Source organism: Peromyscus eremicus, chromosome 19 (assembly GCF_949786415.1).
Source record: "Peromyscus eremicus chromosome 19, PerEre_H2_v1, whole genome shotgun sequence".
Classification (NCBI taxonomy): domain Eukaryota; kingdom Metazoa; phylum Chordata; class Mammalia; order Rodentia; family Cricetidae; genus Peromyscus; species Peromyscus eremicus.
Window position 1 is genome coordinate 585,143 of NC_081435.1, and position 24,236 is coordinate 609,378.

Below are 24,236 nucleotides of genomic sequence, written 5' to 3' on the forward strand. Positions count from 1 at the left end.
TTAACTAAAAGACTTTTTAAATACTTTATGTGTATGGTGCTTAGCCTACATTAACATCTGTGTATCATGTATGTGCCTGGTGCCTGCAGAGGGCAGAAAAGGGTACGATATCTCCTGGAACTGGAGTTACAGATGATTGTGAGCTGCCATGTGGGTGCTGGGAATTAAACCCAGGTTCCCTCGAAAAGCAGTGATATCCTTAACATCTGAGCCATCTCCAGCTCCATGTTCCAAACTTTTAATACATAGTTAGCCTGCTCGCTGGTTTACCATAGCATCTCTGTAAGTTTTAAAAGAATGCTGGTTATTTTAGAGCCCAAAGAGTCTCCCATGACAGCTCCATGTGTCTTCTCTGACTTCACTTCCTTTTGCCATGACTCACCTCACCTACCTTACCTTCTTACCAAGTATACAATCTGGACTCCAATGCTGCCTTCAGCAAGTCCAGTCTTGGAAGCTACTTACAAATAATGTTTAAAACACATATAGTAACCACCAACATATAACAGTCTTTTGTCTTTTTATCAACAGCATTATAACTATTATAACTATGTACTACATGTTTTATATCAATACAAGCCTTTTTAAGCAGAAGTTAATTGTTTTTAATTTAATGCTTTTCGAGATAGCATAGGTACTTTTCAATAGTCTTCTAGGAGGAACTAAGACATTTTGATTTAGTTGCATGCACTGCTGTGATATACAATGGAACAGCTCCTATAGAATGAATAATAGCTATTTAAAATGAAAATTCTAAGTTCTGGGATGACAGTATAGCAGTGAACATATACTTTATTCAAATCTTCTGTTTCAAATACAGTAAGAGCTCCAGTCACAACCTAGTTTCTCTTTTCAAAGATGGATAAAATTAGTACTGTGTCTTACTTCATCTTCCATTCTTTCTTTATTTTCAGTCATATGTTCTAGCTTCTGTTGAGATTGTTTCAGATCAACATCTAGCATAGAGCACTGTTTCTCAGTCTCAACAACTCTATTTTCAGCCCTTTCTCGAGCTTCTCTCTCTTCCTTCAGCTTTTTTTCCATTTCTACAAGAGAAAAAAGTTACAAACATACATTTAAAGAGCACCTTAATATTTTTCACTTTAAATGGTCTGGAAATTGGCCTTAAAAATCTTTACTGATTTTATTCTGGAACTGTAATAGATATTAATTATAAAAGTTCTAAGGGCATTTTAATTTATATGATAAGAATCTCTTAAGAAAAAAATTATAAAATTCAGTAATTTTTTAAAATTCTCAATTTAGCCCTTGCCCAAAGGAGAAGAGACAATTCAATACCATCTAGACTAGAAGATGAAGAGTGTAATTGGAAAGGATAATAATGAGTGAAATAAAGGTAAAGAAGAGAAAAACATGACTGCAGTTAATTCTTTTCCTGCTTTGGTCTGGAAACATTTCAGAGGCTCTTAGGACAGGAACTCTGCACCTCAATGACAAGACTCCATTGTTGCAGAACACATCTTTCAATTATTATCACAAAATTCTAGTGTTTACCAGGGTGTCTTATTCTGGGATACGTTAAGTCAAGTTCTGAAAATTTTAACTTTTCCATAGCCCTGCCTGTGGAGAGTTGCATAACTAAGAAAGTCTTTTTGCTATTCTTGGCACTTGCCTTTGAGGTGACAAATAATTAGAGTGGAAGTTCATTTTTCCCAACCTTATAAATACAGCAGCACTAACATAATCATTACTTCCTAGTTCCCTTCTCTCCAGTAACAGAAATCCACTTCACTTATATTTGGACTCCACATACCTACCCTTGAGTTCCAGACTTACATACCAATCGAGTAGTTAATGTATCCATCTAGATATCTAGCAAAATTATCAAAGTTCTTGTTTTTGGGGATGTGCTGAGGTTTGAACTCAGGACCTCAAGTAGGTTTAGCTTGTGTTTTGCCACTGAACCACATCCCTAGCCCCCAAACGTCAACATACTAAATCGTTTCAACCCTTCTCTCCATTCCCCAAATCACTTATGCTGTACTTACAACAATCTCTGTCTAGGGTACATCCATCTACTCAGCTGTTCTTGCTTTCTGTCTGTCATCCTTCCATCCCATGTTTGTCCTTCGTGCTCCTGCTTCTTTGCTTTCTGCTTACCACCTCTAACTTTCTAATTCATCCTTCCTACTTCCATTGTTCTTTTTCAAAGCATTCTCCAGATAACAAGAGTCATCTTTTAAGAACATAAATTAAAACTGTAGTTGGAGATAATACAATGGACTAATGTATCTTAGATACATTTGAAGTAACAATACAATGAGGCAACTGGTTGGTCTAAACTAGGATTGTGACTGGAAGCTATAAAACAAAGTAAATACAAAGGAATAAAAAAAAAATTGAGGCAAAAAGAGTAGCTCAGTAACTGTGGGAGCCCACAGAGGTTTCTTAGTGAGATCTGAGTTTGCTTTACCAGCAGGGCTGCATAAGAGGACGACTGGACCACAGGCCTGGGAACCAGGTGTTTGGAAGGGTCTATACTTGGCTGTGTCTAGCAAGAGGATGATAGTCTTTTGCCTCAACCTTTGGCATTGCTAAAAAAAGCCCTTTTGAATAAAGTTCTGGGACGTTGGGTATTGACCCAGGTCCTCCTGAACCTATCCTGTGTTTCTGTCTGTCTCCTCTCCGCTATCTTTCTATCTAGTATTTTCTTATTCCTCTCTCCTCCTCATAGGAACCCTGAAAAAGGTGGGAGATGGCCTCCCATAGATGGTACCCTGAACAGGGACTTAGGTTTAGGGACCCCCACAATTAACAATGAGGTTCAGAATGAATTATGAAGAAAAAATCAAGGGATAGATTAAAAAACTGGAAGAAAAGAAGAGTCCATTTGTAGCAGGTTTTCTTTTGGGCCACCAACCAGCTCTCAAATCACCACATGGAGACTTATTAGTTATCAATAATTGGCCTATCTTATGCTTGTTTCTTGCTAGCTCTTATAACTTATATTTAACCTGTTTCTCTTCTATGTTTTGCCTTGGGGCTTTTTAACCTCTCATTCTGTATGTCTTACTCCATGTCTGATTGGTTGGCTGCCTGCCTCCCTTTCTTTCTGCCTCATTCTTTCCTCTTCTCTTGTTCTCTCCCAAGCTTAGATTCTTTCTCCTATTTATTCTCTCTGCCTGCCAGCCCCACCTATCCCTCCTCTGCCTAGCTATTGGCCACTCAGCTTTTTATTAGACCAATCAGGTGCCTTAGGCAGGCAAGGTAAAATAGCAAATGCAGCATAAACAAAAGTAACAAACCTTTATATAATTAAACAAACAACACATCTTTGCCTAGTTAAAGTAATATTCCATAACATGAACAAATGTAACACATCTTTACATAGTTAAAGTAATATCCCACAACATCCACTAACTTTGTTTTGTTTTAGACCCAAACCCTAAACTCACAATTGCCCTGCCTTAGCTTCTCAAGTGCTGAGATTTCAGGTAGGTGGTCAGTATGCCTAGTATGATTTTACTAACTTTCATCGTGAAGATATGGTAGGTAAAATAAGGAAACCATAGAAGGTAAAATTGTGATAAAAAGGGACACTATAATAAAAGATATTCTCTTCTTAGATAACAATGCTTACTTACACTCTCTACCACAGAAGTGAAGTTTTGATCAAAAACTGTATAAGCATCATTTAAAACTAATCATAGAAAATATTCATGTGACACTTACCACACATGGCAACAGACTTTGCCTCTTCTATAGACTGGTGCTTGTCAGTTAAACGCGCTTTAGTTACTTTGTGTTCATTTACTTCTTGTTCTAACCTCTGTTGTAAAGACTTGAGCTTGTAGTTTAAATCTATTTCTAAATTATTCTTTTCCTGAAAAATTAGAATGAGAGCCATGGACTATAATAAACTATGTAAGAGGCACACAATTAAATCTTACATTCCTCAGCATTTCACAGGAGATAAACACTTTACTAATCCCCCTCTCTCTGCCATCCCTCCCCATCAGAAGCATTCACCAGAGCTGATGCAGAGGTCCCTGTGCTGCTGCTTATGTTCAGGATGGTTTTACACTAGAGTCACAAATGAATGTAACAATCTTTCCCTTTGTTGTTCAATTTTTGCCTTAAGAAAACTTTTAAAAATGTGCCTAGTCTTACTGTAATTTGTTATGCCATGTTCAGTTGATATCCCTGGGAAGCCTGCTCTTTTTTGAAGGGAAACAGAGGATGAGTAGATCTGGGAGAGGCAAGATGGGGGGAGGGACTGGGAAGAGAGGAAGGAGGGGAAATTGTGGTTGGGGATGTAATATGAGAGAATTAAAAAAAAAAAAAAAATCCCCTCTGGGATAGAACACACCAAAGCAGTGGCTTTTAAAATCATTTCTGAGGGCCAGGAGGTGGTGGGACAAGCCTTTAAATCCTAGCACTCTAGAGGCAGAGCCAGGTGGATCTCTGTAAGTTCAAGGCCAACCTGGTTTACAGAGTGAGATCCACAACAGGCACCAAAACAACAGAGAGAAACCCTGTCTCTGGGGAAAACAAAAACAAAAACAAAAAAACAACCAAAACTTAAATAAATAAATTTTAAAAATCATTTCTGAGGATAACAGTGAAAGTAAGACCTACATCTGTAAAGTAATTGTTTGATCCTCGCCTCAGCAAAGTACCAAGCAGTGAAATTTTGATAAAAATTCTAAGTGCAGGGGCCAGCAGGATGAGCCTGCTGGACAAAGATACTAGCCACTAAGCCTGATGACCCTATATAGATCCCTAGACCCTACATATTGTAAAAGGAGAGAACTGACCCCTCCCCCATTAGTTGTCCTGACTCCACACAAGCCAGGAAGCATGATCTTACAGGGGGCGGGGGGGGGGGGGGGGGGGGGTAGAGGGAGGGAGACATGGGGGTGGTGCACAAGCTAATTACTTTGGTGTTTTTTATTTTATTTTTAAACTAACAACATGGAATAAGCATGCGTGGTCTGTTAAGGTCCAGTCCTTTATTTTCTCTTTTCATATGACTTAACATAGCAAGGATTAATACCTTCCTCTTACCCATGTACAAAGGAACTAGGAACAATTTCATTCTTTTTTCATGTGCATCGGTGTTTTCCCTGCATGTATGTCTGAATGAGGGTATTGGATCCCTGGTACTGGAGTTACATGTGGTTGTAAGCTGCCATGTGGGTGCTGCGAATTAAACATGGGTCCTCTGGAAGAGCAGCCAGTGCTCTTAACTGATGAGCTATCTCTCCAACCCTATGAACAATTTTCTTATTAAAAGTTATTTCCAAACCAAAGTATTGTGATTATCCATTGGCCATCCAAAGCTTTTTAGAGTACGAACAAGAATATGGTGACAAGATGCAAAGTACATCACACACATTCCCACATACCAAGAAACCAACCACACAATAAAATACAAACACTACAAATGAATGTATAAAACTACCTTGTAACGGGTGACAACCATACTATATCATAATTGGGACAGCAAGTCACTTACCTTTTCTGAGTGATTAAGCATGTCTTGAGCCTCTTTTCTTTCTCCTTCCACTCTTTCAAGGTTATGTTTGAGATGCTTCACCTCCTCTTGTAAAGATGTAATTCGTGCTATGAAATGAGAAAAAAGTTAAAGCAAAACTATGGTATTATAAATCAGAATTGTGACTATTTGGGAGTGAAGAGGTTGGTGATGGAGGACTTCCAGGTGCTTGTTAATGTTCAGTTTTGAATTTTTATTTTATGTGAATGAGTGTTTTGCCCACTTGTGTGCAAGTGCCCATGGAGGCCAGAAGAGGGAACTGGGTCCACTGGAACTAGAGTTAGTTCTAAGGTGCCAGACGGGTGCTGGTGACGTAACCCAGGTCCTTTTCAAAACCAGCAAGTGCTATTAATTGCTGAACCATCTCTCTAGCCCAGTGTTCTCAACCTTCTTAATGCTGCAACCCTTTAAACAGTTCCTCATGTTGTGGTGACCCCCAACCCTAAAACTATTTTCATTGCTACTTCATAACTGTAATTTTGCTACTGTTATGAATTATAATGTAAATATCTGTGCTTTCTGATGGTCTTGGGCAATCCCTGTGAAAGGGTTGTTCAGCCCCCAAAGGGGTCACAAACCATAGGCTAAGAACCATTGGCCTAGGAAAAAATTAAACCAAGGAAGAACAAGGCTCATTTACTGAAAACTAAAATACATTGTTAACGCAGGTGCAGAGGATGATGATTATAATTTCAGCCGATCAGTAAACTGAGGCAAGATTGTTTGGGCTCAGCAGTTTATCTTGAGCAATATAACCAGATCCTGTCTCAAAACCAAATGAAACACAAAACACAACAAAACCTCAAAACAATGACAAATAAAAAGGAAATAGACTGTGTTCATAGATTGGAATTCTATGAGATGACAATATCTAAAACAATCAACAAAGACATTGTAGTACCATTAAAATTCCAAAAGTATGTTTTGTAGAAATGGAAAAGCTAATTAAACAGGAACTGCAAAGAAGAGCTAAAATAATATTGTGGAAGAACAGTAGCATTGGACAAAACAACCCCGTCCCCCAAAATTTCAAAACTTGATATAAAACTACAGTGATCAAAACATGTAGCAGAAATACTTATCAACAAAACAGACTTGAGAAAACAGAAATGAAGCCATACAGGGCGAGTGTGTGTGTGTGTGTGTGTGTGTGTGTGTGTGTGTGTGTGTGTGTGCCAAGTACACATCTGTGTACAGGTGAGGGTAGAGGTCATAAAAGCTGATAGCAGGTATTTTCCTCAATTGCTTCTCTACCTCATTTTTTAAAACAGGCCTCTTACTGAACTTGCAGCTCATTTATTTTATTTCTATCACACTGGCTGGCCAGTGAGCTCCTGGAGTTCTGCTTGTCTCTCTTCACTGCACCACTAAGGTTACAGATAATCACTCCCTGACCTGGTTTTCACATGGGTGCTAAGGATCTGAACGCAAGTCCTCACACTAACACAGAGGTACTTTACCCACTGTGCCACCTCCCCAGCCAAATCCATTCATTAAGATAATTTTCCTCTTTCTTTTTCATTCATTCATTTTTTTCCAGTTCTGGGGATTAGACCTAAGGCCTCATGCATGAATACTAGGCAAGTACTCAACTACATTTTCAGCCACAGACAATATTTAACAAAAATGTCAAAGTCATTTAAAAGAGGAACAGGGACTGAGAGATATGTCGACACCTGGCCCCACATGTGAGCATGTATTCTCCCTCTCCCCCCCCCCCTCCCCCCCCCTCTCTCTCTCACACACACACACACACACACACACACACACACACACTTAGACAAATGATGCTGAAACAAGTAGGTATCAGATGCTGAACATCATTACCCATTAAGAAATAAGAATGAGGGGCTGGAGAGATGGCTCAGAGGTTAAGAGCACTGGCTGCTCTTCCAGAGGTCCTGAGTTCAATTCCCGGCACCCACATGTTGGCTCACAGCCATCTATAATGAGATCTGTTGCCCTCTTCTGGCAGGCAGGGACACATGCAGTCAGAACACTATATACCTAATAAATAAATAAATCTTTAAAAAAAAGGATTCTAAAAAACATTAAATAAAAAAAAAATAGGAATGACAACTTCAGTAATATGACTTTATATCTATTCAGGCAGTTACCTAGTGTTAACAACACGGAAAAATCAGAATCCCAATTCCTTGACATGGGAAAATGAAATGGTTCAGCCACTGTAGAAAACAGTTTAGCAGTTTCACAAAAGTTAAGCACAGAATTACATGACCTAGCAATTTCACACCTAAATATACATTCAAAAGAACACAGATGGCAAACAGTTGTAAATTAATATTCACAACCTTGTTATTTACAATTAACAAAAAGGTGAAAACATTCTGAAGCTTTACCAACAGTATAATGGATATAAAAACTGTAATACAAACATACAACTGACTTAGCCTTTAATGAGATACTAAAACATGTTACAAACATTAAAAAATATTACAGTATACAAAAGAAGCCTCATGCAAAAAAAAAATCACGTATTATATGATGCCTACAGAAAATATACAGATCAAGTAAATTCAGAGATAAAGGAAATCAGTGGCTTCCAGTGGCTAGATGGAAGTGGAAAAGAGAAAGACAGTTTAATGAACGAAATGTGTTTAGAAGTTAATGAAGAAATTTTGGAACTAGCTAGAGGAGACAGTTGTACAACCTTCTGAATATAATGATGGGCACTGTTTTGCAAATGTCTAAGAAAATAAAGAACTGGTCTACCACCAAAAGCTACCAATAAAAAAGCCAGACTTCATGTGCTTCCTTACATCTTACCATTATTAAGTTTTCTTGTTCAAGCCCTACCTGAGACACATGAGTCACTTGACAGATCAAACTTCTAGATCTAAATCCCAATGTACAGTACCATGTATGAGACAACACATTAAATTATATCGATGGGTGAAATCAGCAAATTCAGAATGGGATATCTTAACACTCAAAAGCAGAGACAGGCAGATCTCTGTGAATTCTCAGGCCAGCCAGCCAAAACAAAAATGAAAACCTAAAAATAGATCACATCATAAGTAAAAAATGAAACAAAATAAGCAATGAAAAGGATAAGCATATAATAAATCATATTATAAATTTTCTTAATTTTCACTAATATCTAAAAGATTCTGTTAAAAAAGCAATTAATAAACATGATGATGGTCTCAATGTTGGAAGCAAGTAGTTCAAAGCTTGGTCATAAGCAAAAGATATATTTTAAGGACTGGAAGGATTTATAGAACCAATCTTTGAGCAATGTGATTTTTCACATGGTTAATTTGGCTGTATAAAAAGCAGTGAGGCCGGGTGGGGTGGTGCAGGCTTTTAACCCCAGCCCTTGAGAGGCAGAGGCAGGCAGATCTCTGAATTTGAGGCCAGCCTGGTCTACAAAGCAAGTTCCAGGACAGCCAAACAGGACTGTTACACAGAGAAACTCTGTCTTGAAAAACAAAAAGTACTGAGAAAAACTTGACTTAAACAAGTATGAAGCTTTCCCAGTAACTATGAAGAGGCTTCTTTCTTAGTTATATCTGGCCTGAGAGATGAAACTGCACAACTCCCCTCAGCTGTGAGCCAACGGGAGCTCCTAATTTCCGTTTCTGTAGTCACAAAAACTGACCTGACCTCTCTCCACAGAATTAAGTCCCATGAGACCCAAAATATGTGCCCTTCCATGAAGGTGAAAACATACTGCTCCTGATCCTCCAGTCTTTCCTGAGAGGCCTGGCAATTCTCATGTGTGTCTTTTGTGTAGGTAGACGGGATGTTGCTACTGAACAGCAACAAAAATCAGGAAAATATCTTGGAAGTAAAGGCAGACATCTTTGGAAAACAAATCAAATGGTATTTACCTTCTAAAATGGTTCTTTTTATTCACTGTTAGTTATGTTTGATTTGTTTTTAGTTCCACAAAGAATACTAATAACTCTAATCTCAAACTTTCCTAGCATCCTGGGTCTTTTTTTGTAAGGGGTCCTGTTTCCACAACTGAGGAATTTCTGAGATTTAGCAGTGATAATCCTCTCTGCCTAGATTAGGTGAATTGTGAATAAGACTTAAAAATTAGGCAAGTTTTTCAACCAAATATTCAAAAATTTGGCTATAAAAATTACTTCACAGAAGTACCTGTGAAAGGATCACAGCACAACAAAAATACAGACACTATGCCAACTCTATAGAAAGACCACTTCTGCCTTTAACAAATCATTTTCTATGACAGCAATGATAATAAAAATGTCATATTAAAAAGTGGCTACATTAGCCGGTGGTGGCGCACACCTTTAATCCCAGGGCTCAGGAGGAAGAGGCAGGCAGGCAGGTCTCTGTGAGTTCAAGGCTCTGCTGGGTGAGTTCTAGGACAGTCAAGTCTATACAAACTCTGTCTCAAAAAACCAAAAAGAAAAAAAAAGTGGCTAAATAATACACTTTATAGATTTTTAAAACAAAATTTAAAGATAAAAAGTGAAGGGTAAAAACTGTGTATTCTACTTGTATGAGGAACATGAAGTGTCAAGTTCCCAGGCACAGCAAGTAGGATGGTGGTTAGAGGGCACTGCAGGGAGGAAGGGGTGAGAGTTACTATGTAACAGGTAGTTAGTTTGGGATGACAAACATGGTCTGGAAATTTGTGGATAGATGCACAGTAATGTTGAATGTATTTAATGACACTGAAATATACACTTAAAAATGCTTAAAATGGGAGCTGATGAGATGGCTTTGTAGCCTAACAATCTGAGCTCAATGCCTAAGAAACCAAGTAAAGATAGAGAGAACGAGCTAACTCTACCAAGTTTTTCTCTGACCAACCCACCCATATGTGCCCCATACTCTCTACCATGCATCACACACATTACAATAACATTAAATAAAACAAAAACTCACAATGGTAAATTTTATGTGACATATACTTTACATGAGAAAAAGTATTACCTTGAAGGTCTCCAATCATCTCAGAATCATGCCCTCTGTCTCTTCGCTCAGCTTCCAATACAGCTTGCAGCTGGTAGTAATCTTTGTCTGCTTGTGACTTGGAATTCTCTAAAATTCTGTTTCTCTCCTGTAATTCTCTGTTCAAGGACTCTAGCTGACTAATTGACTTGCTCATCTCTGTGTGACTCTTCCTTAATCTTACAGCTGTGTCTGATTCTGTCCTAAGTAAGTCATTGGCTTCTTCTAACTATTAAAAAAGAAAGAAAGAATTTTGACCAAACATGATCATTTTTCTTTTAATTAACTATAATTTTAAAAGGATCCCACTGAAGAACTTACCTGCTTCTGTAACTGTGCCAGCTTCTCATTAGCAAGCTGTGAGCTCTGACTCACTTTCCGTAAGTCTTCCAACTGGTCCTTTAGTGTAGAAACTAGAAAGGCAAAGAAATGTAGAAATTACATACTTTCATTAGGAAAAGAAAAACATCATTTTATATTCTTAGAAATTTATTTCTTAGAAATTTACTCTTAGACCACAACTATCAGTGAAATTAGGTCCATTCACACTCCCCAAACCAAATTCTATCTTACAAGTTCTTATAGTCTAAATCCATCAAAGTAGAGCATTGTCAGGCAGTGGTGGCACACACCTTTAATCCCAGCACTCGGGAGGCAAAGGTAGGCAGCTCTGAGTTCAAAGCCAGCCTGGTGTACAGAGCTAGTCCATGTCAGCCAGGGATACACAAAGAAACCCTGTCTTGAAAAACAAACAAACAAAAAGTAACAACTAGAACTGAGTTTTATAATACAGAGTAAAGCAGTTTTCTTTCTGTTATTGTAGTATTCTAAATTCTTTTATGGCCTTCATGGGACCAATCTATTGGTGTAATAATACAAAGTCCTTTCGCTTTTTTTTTTTTTTTTTTCACTATGAGATTTGATTTACTATGCCCTGCTGGCTCTTCTCAAACACAAGAGCTCAAGTGACTCTCCTGTCTTAACCCCTTGAGTGCTGGGATATAGGATTGCACCACCATATTCAGTTATAAAGCTAGTTTTTATTTGTTTTTGAACAGTAAAATTACTTGAATAACTCAGTATTTTTAAATGGCACAAAAATCAAAAGATAGTAAATGGTAGAATAAAATAACAAGGATTGTTCCCTTGTTTCTTCTCCCTTAACTGGCTCTTCTCCCAGAATTACTACCAGTTCTTCCTTCTTAGGACAACCTATGAATCAATATCCAAAGATGGAACCAAGCACATCATATGTATGTTTTCACATGCATGTCTACAGAAATACACACAGATTTAATGACATAAGGAGGTGTGTTTTTCTTTTAAGCTGTGTATTCAATGATACAGATAGTCCAATTATCTTTGTGTCACTGAACACATTATATTTTTATCAGTCCTATATGAAGAGCCTTATGTATACATCAGATTGCATACATATAAATACATTTATAAAATAAACTAGAAATAAAATAATTGTTATCAAATGGCTTAAAAAATTTATATACCTCAGTGGCAGTGTTTGCCTAAACAGTCCAACATTTTTCGAAATAACAATTTACCTTCATTTTCTACATTTCTTCTCTTCTCATTTTCCTGTTCCACTTTTCTTTGGTACTCATTAATTCTATGTTGTAGCAACATCTTTTCTTTCTCAATTTGAGACACCGCAGATTCTAGATTTCTTCTTTGATTCCCCTAAAATTATAATAACATGTAACAACAGTTACAATCGCAAACAATACTAGTTAATATAGTTTGCTCTTTAAAAATATTGTATAAATTATAAAAAATTATGATCAATTTTTGCTTAAAATCAGGTTGCATATTCTATTCTTTTCAGTTGTGTATATGTGCACACAGTATATGTGTGCATGCACATGTGTGGAGGCCAGCAATCGCTGTCAGGTGACTTTCTCTGTTGTTTCTCCTCTGTATCATATGAGACATGGTCTCTAACTGAAACTGTGGATCACCTGTCTCTGCACCACTTTCCCGAACTAAGGTAATAGTTCAGCCATGTCCTGAGTCCTAGGTAGTACACTGTAATGACAGGTTTGCGGTAACAGATAAAGCATGTCTTACAAAAAAGTAAGACACTCCTACTTGAACTAGACAGACACACCTTCTGAGTTTGAACTACCATCACCAGGATTACCAGTGCTGGCAGGTTTTTGTTGCTTTGTTTTTACATTTAAGACTTGACATCAGAAAACTCTGCTTTACTATGTGCTTTTCTAGATTTCCCCATCTCTAAGTAAACACTATCTTTTCCAGTTCTAAGATTTTTGCCATCTCTACAGCCCTAGATTTTGCCATTTTAACTTTAAAACTCACTGTGTGTGTGTAGGTTAGAGGACAACTCTCAGGAATCCATTTCCTCCTGCCACCTTACAGGATGTGGAAGTGGTACTCAGGTCATCAAGCCTACATACAAGAGCCTCTGCCTACTGAGCCACCTCTTTTAACTATAAATCCAACTTGAACCTGGGCATGATGGCACACATGTATAATTTCAGAACATAGGAGGTTGTGGTAAGATTATAAGTATGAGTCACCAAGCCAAGCTCCTAAAAGCTTTACACCTTTATATTTATGTTTAAAGCTACTATTAAATTAGTGGTCACAAGATATGACACATTAAGGTTCAGATCTTGGCTCACAATTGCTCCAGTATCATTTGTTAAAGGATTACTCTTACTTCAGTGACTGAAATACTTTTGCAACTTTATTGAAGGTCAGTGGGACATAATTATGAGGGTTTATTTCTGTTCTTCATTCTGTTTTCCTGTCAGTATCATGCAGTTTTGACCACTACAGTTATGACTTTTCTAAACAAACCATTGTGTCTCCAGTATAAAACATCTAGACAGGCTTAGTTCTTTCTTTCTAATCCTTTTTTGGTTATATGATTTATTGTCCTGACTACAACTTCTAGTACTGGCTGAATAATGATGAGAACTGATGTGTTTTTGCTATAACAGACTTTATGGGAAGTATGTTCTCTTTTATAATTAGGTATGAAGTGAACTATAGAATATATGTATATATATATAAATGCTGTTTATCAACTTGAGTTTTCTGCGAATTTTTATCATGAATGGATATTGCATTTTGTCCAATGCTTTTTTTCTACGTCAACTGATGAGATCACTTGGTTTTTCTTTAGACTATTAATATGGTGAATTAAGCTGGTTGGTTTAAAAATATTAAATGAATCTTACATCTTTGAAATAAACTACAGTCAGATACATTATCTTTTTATGTCCTGCTGAGATCTATGTTAATATTTTACTAAGGACTTCTATTTGTAAGTGACAGTGTTTTTTAGTTTTCTCTGTAGTCTCTGATTTGGTATAAGGTTACCAATCTAACAAAATGAATTAGGAAGTGTTCTTATTTTGGAGGTGTTATAAATTAATTGTTTCCTTTAAACTTAGCAGAATTCTCTAGTAAAGTTACTGGGTCATTGAGATTCACTTTTTTGTGGGAATCATGGATTCACTTTCCTTACAGTTATACAAAGTTACTGAAATTACCTATTTCACACTGTGATTTGTGGCATGTTGGGTCTTTTACAATAATTTAACTCATTTAAATGACATGTTTAGAACTGTCCACATCATTTCCTCAGCTCCCACATTTCATTCCCTACGATGGCTCTTTTTTCCCTTTGTCAGTCTTTCTAGAGGTTTGCCAATTTGTGGATCTTTTCAAACAAGTTCTTTTGTTCCATCTATTTTCTTCATTGTCATTTCCAAGTGCACAGACCTCAGCTTTTATCCTTTTCACTGCTTTTGTTAAGATTAATCATTAACGACTTTTCTTCTAATATAAACGTGTATGCTATAATTTTCCCTTTAGGCACTGTGTTAACTGCATCTCACAAATTTTGATTTTGTATTTTTACTTCATTATGCAAGTATTTTCAATGGTGAAAAGTTTCAACTTTTTTTTTTAATATAAAAGCTTAAAGATATCAACATTACAATCTATTTTCATCCCCCTTCAGAGTGTCTCTTTTCATCATTTGACTTTCATGTGTTCAGTTTTCCTGCTGTCTTTCTGGCTTGACTACATTTTGGTCAGAACACATTGTCATTCTGATTCTTTTAAGTTTACTTTATGGGTGAGGACAACATCTGTCTTGGTATGTAGTCCTTAAGCACTTGAAAAGAATGTATATTCTGCCCCAGTTGAATAGATGCTGTTAATGGTGTAGTTGAAAGTCTGCTTTTGACTTTTGAGGCTGGGGGAGGGGAGACCCATAGTATTCCTACTAAAATAATATAATACTATGTATTGATGGAATACATAATGATGTAGTTGTGTTCTATAAAGTCTGCTCTTGACATTTTGAGGCTAGGGTAGGGGAGACCCATAGTTTTCCTACTATTTATTTTATTTTCTGAGATAGGGTCTAATGTATTCCAGGCTGGCCCTGAAGTTGCTATATATCTGAAGATGACCTTGAACTTTTGTTCCTTCAGTTTCCATTTCCCAGGTATATAGGATTATAGGCATGTGCCACAGTCCCTGCTGTATGAGGTCCTGAGGACTGAACTCAAGCTACACAGGGACTCCAAGTTACAGCCTCAGCACCACATCCCTGTGGTTTTTCTTAGGAATCAAGTACTCAAGAGCTGTTCTGCTTTCTTCACACCTTGAAGGATCTCTTTACATCTGTTTTACATTTAATGTATAGGAGTTTTAGCTATACTTAGTGGTAAGAAGAATGAACAGTACTTTCACTTTGCCTCTCTTTAAGTAGGACTATGCTAATTTAATAATTAAGATCTTCCTCTGGATCTTGAATTCAGAAAGACAAGTAACTTAAATCTAGTTTATCTGAATTTAGGAATGATTCCTGAAGCACTCAGAATGAAATATACAGTGCTAACCAATACTAAGTTCATACTGACCTGTGGCTAATGGTAAATGCAGTCAAAAAATCTTTACATGACTACATTTATATCCTAAGCCATAAGTTAAAGGGGAAAGCATCACTAACAGATATGATTACCTCAGGGAAGAAAAACAGAACAACAAAAAGTTTATCAAAGATTGAATCTAAAAAAGGAAATTATACATTAGACAAATGCAATAAAGATTGTCACTAAGAAAGTCATCACACACAGTAGAAAGCTTAACTAAGAATAAAAATGCATTATACATTTATACATAAATATCTATCAGGAAATACTGTGTCTCTGCTAATAAAACCAGGCTGGTAGGAAAAACATGAATACTTCTAAATCCAATTCTAAGCCCTACTAGTCATGTGGTATCATGTCTATATCAATCATATTTAAATATTTTATATTTTTCTTCTCCATCTGCCTCTTTCTGACATAGTTGCAGTTTCTAGTTTTGATCTCTTGCTTCTTTTTTGCTTTTCAACCATCAAGAACCACAAAACTGAAATCTATGTACTAAATTTTCAACATGGTCATAGAATAAAGTTGTACAAAACAAACTAAAGTATAATCTATATACTTGAACCCGGAGTCTAAGGTAAAATTTTCATCTTAATTTTCTGGTTATGTTTTGTGATCTCAAATAAAATTTTCTCTAGAAATGAACCAATGTGAAAGGGGGGGGGGAAGACAAGAAAAAGTACTTAGTAAACTAAAAAATACCTCTTCATCCAATTCTTTCATTATCTTGTCTAGTTTTATGTTAGAAGTTCTGCAAAGAAAAAAAAATACAGATTATAAATATATTTACTGTCTTTACCCAGTGTTAACACCTATATTCTTTACTTTTTCACTTGATTTTCCTTTCTTTTTTTTTTTTTTCCGGAGCTGAGGACGGGAACCCGAGGCCTTGCGCTTACTAGGCAAGCACTCTACCCCCTCACTTGATTTTCCTAAAAAACCCTGTGTGTGTGTGTGTGTGTGTGTGTGTGTGTGTGTGTGCGCGCGCATGCTTGCACGTATGATCTCTTGGTTATCTGATGAAGACATGTACTTCTGTGGAACAATAAATGTATCCTTTTTTTTTTGGTTTTTCAAGACAGGGTTTCTCTGTGTTGTTTTGGTGCCTGTCCTGGATCTTGCTCTGTAGATTAGGCCAGCCTTGAACTCACAAGAGATCTGCCTGGCTCTGCTTCCTGAGTGCTGGGATTAAAGGCATGCACCACCAATGCCTGGCAAATGTATTTTTTTTTAAAGGCATACATATTACTAAGATTAAAAGAAGCCAATTGTACTGAAATATTTACAAAAATTTAAAAACATGTATGACTCAGTGTTTCCTTACAAATATTCTAAATGGCATGGTGCCGTAGCAATAATCTCAAAGTAGTGATGAATATGAGTGATATGCAGAGATAATGCAGCAATACCAATACTGGAAAACATCTTGACTTCTATTGGCAAAAACTTACTGCTACTGTCTATTATCTGTAGACTGTTGCCTGGCTAAAAGAAAAAGAAAACTCTTGGGACAGCAAGATGGCTCAGCAATGACAGTGCTTTGCTGTATGTCTCATAATCTCAGCTGGGTCCCAGTTTAACACCCTCCATACACAGGTACCATAAACACATGCCTCTGTACTGATACACACAATACTAAAAAATTAAAGGAAAAAGGTCACTTTTTCTCCTCCAAGTTTAAAGACCTCAAACTGCACACTGGTACTCTTGGGAGAGAGTCTATGGATCTCAGGTTAAGAATTCCTTAACTGCTGGGAGGTGGTGGCATATACTTTTAACCCCAGCACTCAGGAGGCAGAGGCAGGTGGATCTGTGTGTGTTCGAGCCTAGCCTGGTCTATAGAGTGAGTTTCAGGACAGCTAAGGATACACAGAGAAACTTTGACTCAAAAATCCTCCCTCCCCCCAAAAGAGTATTCATCAACTTCCTAATACAATAATTGCGATCAAGTAAAAGTCGGTCATTCAATCTGTTGTAAAAGATTAAGTAAATGAATAATGGGGAAGGTGGCACATAGCAAATTATTAAGTGCACCACTGGGCAATGTAGGCAAAATTTTGAGATCTACTCAAAGTGTATTATCTCCACCACAATTTGTTTTCTTTGGCTCTAGGCATAGTTCTGATGTTCTAACATAGTAGGAATCAATCTGTGGGTTACGACCCCTTTGGGGGTCGCATATTAGTCTTCAGATCAGATATTTACATTATGATTCAGTAGCAGCATTACAATTATGAAGTAGCAACAAAATAATTTTATGGTTGGGGGTCACCACAACATGAGGAACTGTGTCAAAGGGTCACAACATTAGGAAGGTTGAGAATCACTGTTCTACACATACTGTATATGTATGTATTCATGTGAATGTCTCAAATACCTCATTGTACACATCCAAAACTAACCTGTTCTATATAGCTCCCTTCAATACTAATTTGCTTTTCTTTTAGAATGTCCAAGTACTTTATATCAACAGGGAATTATTATCTCTGACTCATCTTCCTTTTTTTTTTTTTTAAACCAAATTAGGTGAAAAATAAAAAGGCCAAGTGTCGTCAAATAACTAGGGAGTTATTTTCAATCTGCAGATGTGCATGTTTGTGGGCACATGTGTGCAGCTACACAGATGTGGACACCTGAAATTTACATCAGGTGTCTTCCTTGATTATGCTCCACTTTTTTTTTTCCTTTTTTTTAAATTAAGGCAGCCTGGGAACTCAGAGCTGCCTTGTCTGGTTAGCCAGCTTCCCCAGAAGATCCATCTCTGCTCTGCCTATAGACTACTGGGATGATGGAGAACCATTTTTTACTTCTTTAATGACTTTTGGTGTATTTCTACCATACTTAAGGTAAATAATTCCAAATCCCTCGTCAAAACAAAAAAAGTCCTTTAATATTCTGGCCTAGCATACTTGCCCAGGCTCATCTTTGGCTTTCTTCTTATCTAACAGCTCATCAAGTTCCCCTACAACAAGGTCTCCACATAGTATAATTTCTGGACTTTAACATTTTCTCCAATCTTCCCACTTCAGTCTTCTTACCCAACTTTTTGGCTCTGGTCTTTAAATAAAAACATCCAATAAAGTGGGATAGGTATCTGTTGATACCACCTTTTTTTTTTTTTTTTTTTTTTTGGTCTTTTTGGGTGTTGTTGTTGTTTGTTTTTGAGGGGAGCAGGCATGGTCGTATATGTGTAAAAGTCCAGGCTAGCCTTGAGCTTGTGATCTTTCTGCTCCACCTCCTCAGTGCTGGGATTATAGGTATGGGCCACCAAACACTGCATACTTCTAATATACTCCTATATCGTTTTATTCTCCCTAACTTACCATACACCATATACTAATTTATAATTACTTACATTTTTTCCCCAATGTTTACAAACTCCACACAAATAGGGGCTATATCTTCTTTTATTTATTACTATGTTGTTATTATGCACATTATTTGTAAAATCTTTGTTGAACGAATGTAATTAAAATTATTTGAGTGCCTAGGCTAAAACTCTGTGTTTTTTTTTTTGGTTTTTTGAGACAGGGTTTCTCTGTGTAGCTTTGCGCCTCTCCTGGAACTCACTTGGTAGCCCAGGCTGGCCTCGAACTCACAGAGATCCGCCTGGTTCTGCCTCCCGAGTGCTGGGATTAAAGGTGTGGCCACCACCGCCCGGCTAGGCTAAAACTCTTAATCCTCTTGCCTCAGCTTCCTAAGGGCCAATTAAATCAGTCATTTCCATTTCTTGAGGTTACAAATTTTTTTATATGATTATTATCCATTCATGGCTATTCCGATTTCTTCCTCAAGCCCCATATCACCAACACCATCAGTTACTTTTTAAATTTTCTTAAAATTTTAAAGTTTTATTTTAAAATATGTGTACATGTATGCCTTGAGCACAGATGACCATGGAGTCCAGGAGAAGGTGTTGGATCCTCTGGAGCTGGAGTTACAGATGGTTGTGAGCCATTCCACACAGCTGCTGCAAGAGCAGTAAGAGTTCTTAACTGCTGAGCCATCTTTCCTGCCCCTAGGTTTTTTGAGGAAGAAACTTCCTAGTAGTTATGTAAGTTTGTATCTATTCCTTTCCTCCCTTATTTCTATACTTTATTCTAAGAAACTCCTTCCAAACCCTGGCTTTAGTTGTCTGTTCATTACATTTTTTTTTCAATTTTAAATTATACACTTAATTATATAATATACCAGGAAAGATAAGCAGAGAAAATTATTTCCTATGCCTCCAGCACTCTCAACTTTTCCCAATTCCATTTGAATACAGTATCTGTTACAATGACATTTCACTTATTCAATAAGTCATAAAATGTAACTATAAAGCTATTATTTATAGTTAACAAGTACCAACACTACGCTAGATTATTTTAAAAGACCTCGATCATCCTTCTATTTCAGTGGTTCTCAACCTTCCTAATGCTGAGATTCATTAATATAGTTCCTCATGTTGTTGTGACCCCCCCAATTATAAAATTATTTTCATTGCTACTTCATAAATGTAATTTTGCTACTGTTTTGAATTGTAATGTAAATATCTGATATGCAGGATGGTCTTAGGTGAACCCTGTGAAGGGTTGTTTGATCCCTAAAGAGGTCGTGATTCACAAGTTGAAAACCACTGCTCTATATCACAAATACGTGTTATCAATAGAATTTGATTCAACCAGGAAAAAGAAAACCAACAAATTATGTTCTAGAAAATCTCAGTGGAAGTATTAGTCATTTTTGCTTAGAAGATTATTTTGCACATCAGAAAGCCCCTTCAATTAGCTAATTAAAATAGGAGGGAAACGGCCAGGCGGTGGTGGCGCACGCCTTTAATCCCAGCACTCAGGAGGCAGAGGCAGGTGGATCTCTGTGAGTTCGAGGCCAGCCTGGGCTACCAAGTGAGTTCCAGGAAAGACACAAAGCTACACAGAGAAACCTTGTCTCGAAAAACCAAAAAAAAAAAAAAAAAAAAAAAGGAGGGAAACATAATGAATGAGGCAACTAAATGAATTAAAATTAAACATACTTTTTAAAGCTTACACAGCCAATAGAGCTTAAATAGTCTGAAGAAAATATGTATGTAACTAACGTCAACACAAATGTTTCCTTCCTCTTCTTTTTGCACTGCTAGGGATCAAATCCAGGGCCATGTGTATGCTAAATGCCACTCTACAGTAAATCTACATCCCAAGCCATTAATATTACTTTCAGTTCTAGCCAAGACACTTTTTACGAATGGGCATGAGTAGCAACTTTCACATCCCATCTTCTACATACCTTCAGGTGTTTACAGAGTATCTGCTCTATGACATGAACATAACTTCTAACATGAGAACATCATTGAAGGACAGTCTCACCTGCACTTCTGCTCCATTTCATCTTTTAATTGCATTTCATTATGCAGTTGTTCTTCAAGCTTGTAGATTGTTTTCTGTAAACTTTCCTGCTTTAATTAAAAAAAGAAAACCTTCATTCTGTTAATGTCTAGAGAAATTAAAAGTAACACCTTTTGTTACTATTTATATGGCTATTTAGAATATGATTATTTAGTATAATCCTTTATCTTTCTCATTAATATTAATTGGTATTTTCTCAATACAGTTGGGCATAATTTATATGTGTATCAAAACACTGTATATTAGCCCAGTATGTACATTTTTGTGTTTTATCTACCAGTTAATAATGTACAATGATCCAAAGACATAGGTACAAAATATGTGCTGTTAATAAAATTGCATACAGAGTGTTCCAAAGAAAAGAAGGAGCCACTTCTAATGTTACCAAGAATATACATGCTTTAAGATGGATCTAAGAGATGACAAAACTAGTCTCAAGGAAAAGGGGATAGAAAGAAGGCATTTTACCAAGAATGAAGAGTCCAAAAGCAGAGAAGAAAACATAACATTTGGCAATGGGAAGAAATCAAGTATAGCACAAGACAAAACATCAAAGAAGAATTAACTCATAACTATAGGAAACATTTAATATTAGTTGAGCAGTGGAAGGGGATCAAGCATTGAAGGCTGAAAATTCAAGAAGTCATGAAAACAAAAGGAATTATGAGAACACTAGTTATAAATGCTTAAAATTACAATGGCAAGTGCAACAAAAAAATGAAATGAAAATTCAAAAGCCCATAGATTTGAAAGAAAACAACAAGGGGCATATAGGAGAGCTTGGAGGAGGAAAGAAAAGGAGGGAACTGTAATTTCAAAAAATAAAGTGATTTAAAAAAAAAAAAAACTCAAAAGAAAAAAGTGACTAGGGGTTCAATGGTTAAGAGCACTTATCCCTCTTCCAGACACCTCTCAGTTCAATTCCCAGCACCTACTATCAAGTAGTTCATAAATGCCTATAAATCCAGCTCCATGGGATCTGATGCCCTACTCTGACCTGCAAAGGTATCTGTATACAGGTGGCTTACACACACACACACACACACACACACACACACACACACACACACACACATTTTTTAAAAAATGACTAGAGCAGAGAAGGTACTTGCATAGTTCCTTCCACCTTTTCTCACTTTATCACATGTTCTTTTACATTTAAGAGGAAATACATCAAAAGGAAAACAACTGCTCCTGTTTTTAAAAAACGGCTGCTGGCACTTCAGAGGTGGAATCAGAAAGATCAAAAGTTCAAGGTCATCATAGGTAGTTAAGAGGCCACCCTAACCTATGAGACTACCTCAGGAAACTAAACCAAGTAAAAAAATAAGTATACAGTACTTGGAAAATAATACAGTGCTTACTTACCTAGGATGCATGAAACACTGGCTTCTATTCCCCAGTATCACATAAACTGGATGTAAGTGACCCATACTTTTAATACCAACACTTGAGATTAAGGGGCACAAAGATCAAGTTCTTGGTCATCTTTGACCAGACAGTGTCTGAGGCCAGTAAGAGCTACATAGAACCTTGCCTCAAAGTCAGCAAATGGGCTCAGTGGTTAAGTACTTACTACTCTTACAGAAGAACAGAGTTCAGTTCCCAGCACCTATACTGGATAGCTCATAATCACCTGTAGCTCTAGTTCCAGGTGATCTAAGACTCTCTCCTGTCTTCCATAGCTACTTGCGCTCACATGGTGCACCTACATATATCCAGGCATATACATACATGCATAAAAATTTTAAATCTTGAAAAAAACTATAAAAAACAATTTAAAAAATTGCTACTCCTTTGCTTCTTGATTAAAAGCATATAAGCAAGACAATGAGGATAAAGCTCAGTGGTCAAGCTTATAAGACACTAGCTTGGATTCCCAGTACCACAAAACACCCAAACCCCAAAACAAAAGCAAATAAAAAGTACCCTGTGTACACAAGGTATTTTAAGAATGCTTTAAAGATAATAAGATAATTATTCCTAAAACTAGGAATTTTCCCCAGCAAAGTCCTACTTAACTGATAATGGTCTTCTTAATTTTAAGGAAGGAAGGCTTGTTTTTCAGCCACATGAACAACAGAAAGAGTTCCTAACTAGAACATACCAAGTTCCTTAATAATATAGTTATCATATATTCCTAATTCCAAAGAATGAACAAATTAAGTTATGCTGAAAATACTGATTATTCTCTATTTTCCCAACTCCCTTTCAGTCTTAAAGATCTACCACCTTCTACTTTTATCATAAAACCTACAGACTACATTACCTGGATCTGCTGTGCTATGATTAGTCTCAGAACATAAGGGAAAATACAAACAAAGAAGAAAGGTGGAGGATATGAAGTTACTCTCCCAATACCATTCTTTGCTGTGCTTCAGTGTTCTATATTCTGTGTTCCTCTTCTATGATGCCAGGCTTTCTAAGAGCTATAGCAACACAATTCTCTCTCCTTGCTCTCAGCAGTACAGGAGCAATGGCTTTCCACTGCTGTTAGTCCAAAGATGCTTGCTTTCTTACCCTTTATTTTTCCATTTGATTGGTGTTTGTAGCATTAACAGTCCCTTTATTAAACTCTTTTCATTTAATGCATGTATACACATAATGTGGTCTACATGTCCACTGAGATACTATTCAGCCTTAAAAAGGAAGGAGATTCTAATACATATTGCAACATGGATGAATTAAGGTAAATGAAATAAGCCAGTCACATAAAGACAAATGTATCTAATTCCATTTATAAGAGGATGGTAGAATAAACTCATTGTTAGAGAAACTAGAAGAGTGGTTACTAGGGCCTGAGGAGAGGGTGATGAAATGAGTAATTATTGTTTAATACAGTTTCCATCTTAGAATTATGAAAAACTTCAAGAGATGAGTAGTTAGCAAAGCTATGTGATGGTTCCTAATGTTATTTAACTGTATACTTAAATTTGTTAAAATGATAAACTGTGTTGTGTATATTTCACCAACATACACACAAAAAAAATCTCTTCATCCATTAAAAACTTTTTAATGTGTTATGTGTTCTTTCTGGTAATCCCCACTGCCCACTACTTTTTTCAAAGTTTTCTTTCAATGTAGCCCAGGTTGACGTGGAACCCCACATATCCCATACTGGCTTTGAACTTGTGATCTTCCCACCTCAGCTTCCAGTGTGTTAAGATTACAGCCATGTTCAATTTTCAACTTCCTTAATGATAAAACAATTTTTCACATATTCCTAATTCAAAGATTTAAAGGATAATCATCGTTAATCAGTAGCAATTTATAACTTATTAACTATTCATATATATATAATTCCATTTGATATTCAGATAAGAAATCATACTGAAGAGTAGTCAATAATTTAAAAGTATCATGCCTAGCAGTGGTGACACACATCTTTAATCCCAGCACTCAGGAGGCAGAGGCAGGTGGATCTCTGTGAGTTCAAAGTCAGTATGGTCT

The 24,236-nt window shown here is 36.7% G+C and overlaps 1 protein-coding gene across 2 annotated transcripts in view; it reads right to left on the reverse strand.

Annotated features, from left to right (window-relative positions):
• Rock1 (Rho associated coiled-coil containing protein kinase 1) overlaps window positions 1–24,236 on the reverse strand; it is a 111,119-nt gene that overhangs the window by 27,624 nt on the left and 59,259 nt on the right. Inside the window, exons 12-19 of one of the 2 annotated variants that reach the window (XM_059246697.1) lie at window positions 20,748–20,833; window positions 16,105–16,153; window positions 12,028–12,163; window positions 10,790–10,881; window positions 10,451–10,697; window positions 5,480–5,586; window positions 3,694–3,844; window positions 886–1,046 (exon numbers count right to left, since the gene is read on the reverse strand). In XM_059246697.1, the coding sequence (XP_059102680.1) occupies window positions 886–1,046; window positions 3,694–3,844; window positions 5,480–5,586; window positions 10,451–10,697; window positions 10,790–10,881; window positions 12,028–12,163; window positions 16,105–16,153; window positions 20,748–20,833 (1,029 nt within the window). Of the gene's footprint in view, window positions 1–885; window positions 1,047–3,693; window positions 3,845–5,479; window positions 5,587–10,450; window positions 10,698–10,789; window positions 10,882–12,027; window positions 12,164–16,104; window positions 16,154–20,747; window positions 20,837–24,236 lie in introns of both variants that reach the window. The other variant, XM_059246696.1, reaches the window with a different exon arrangement.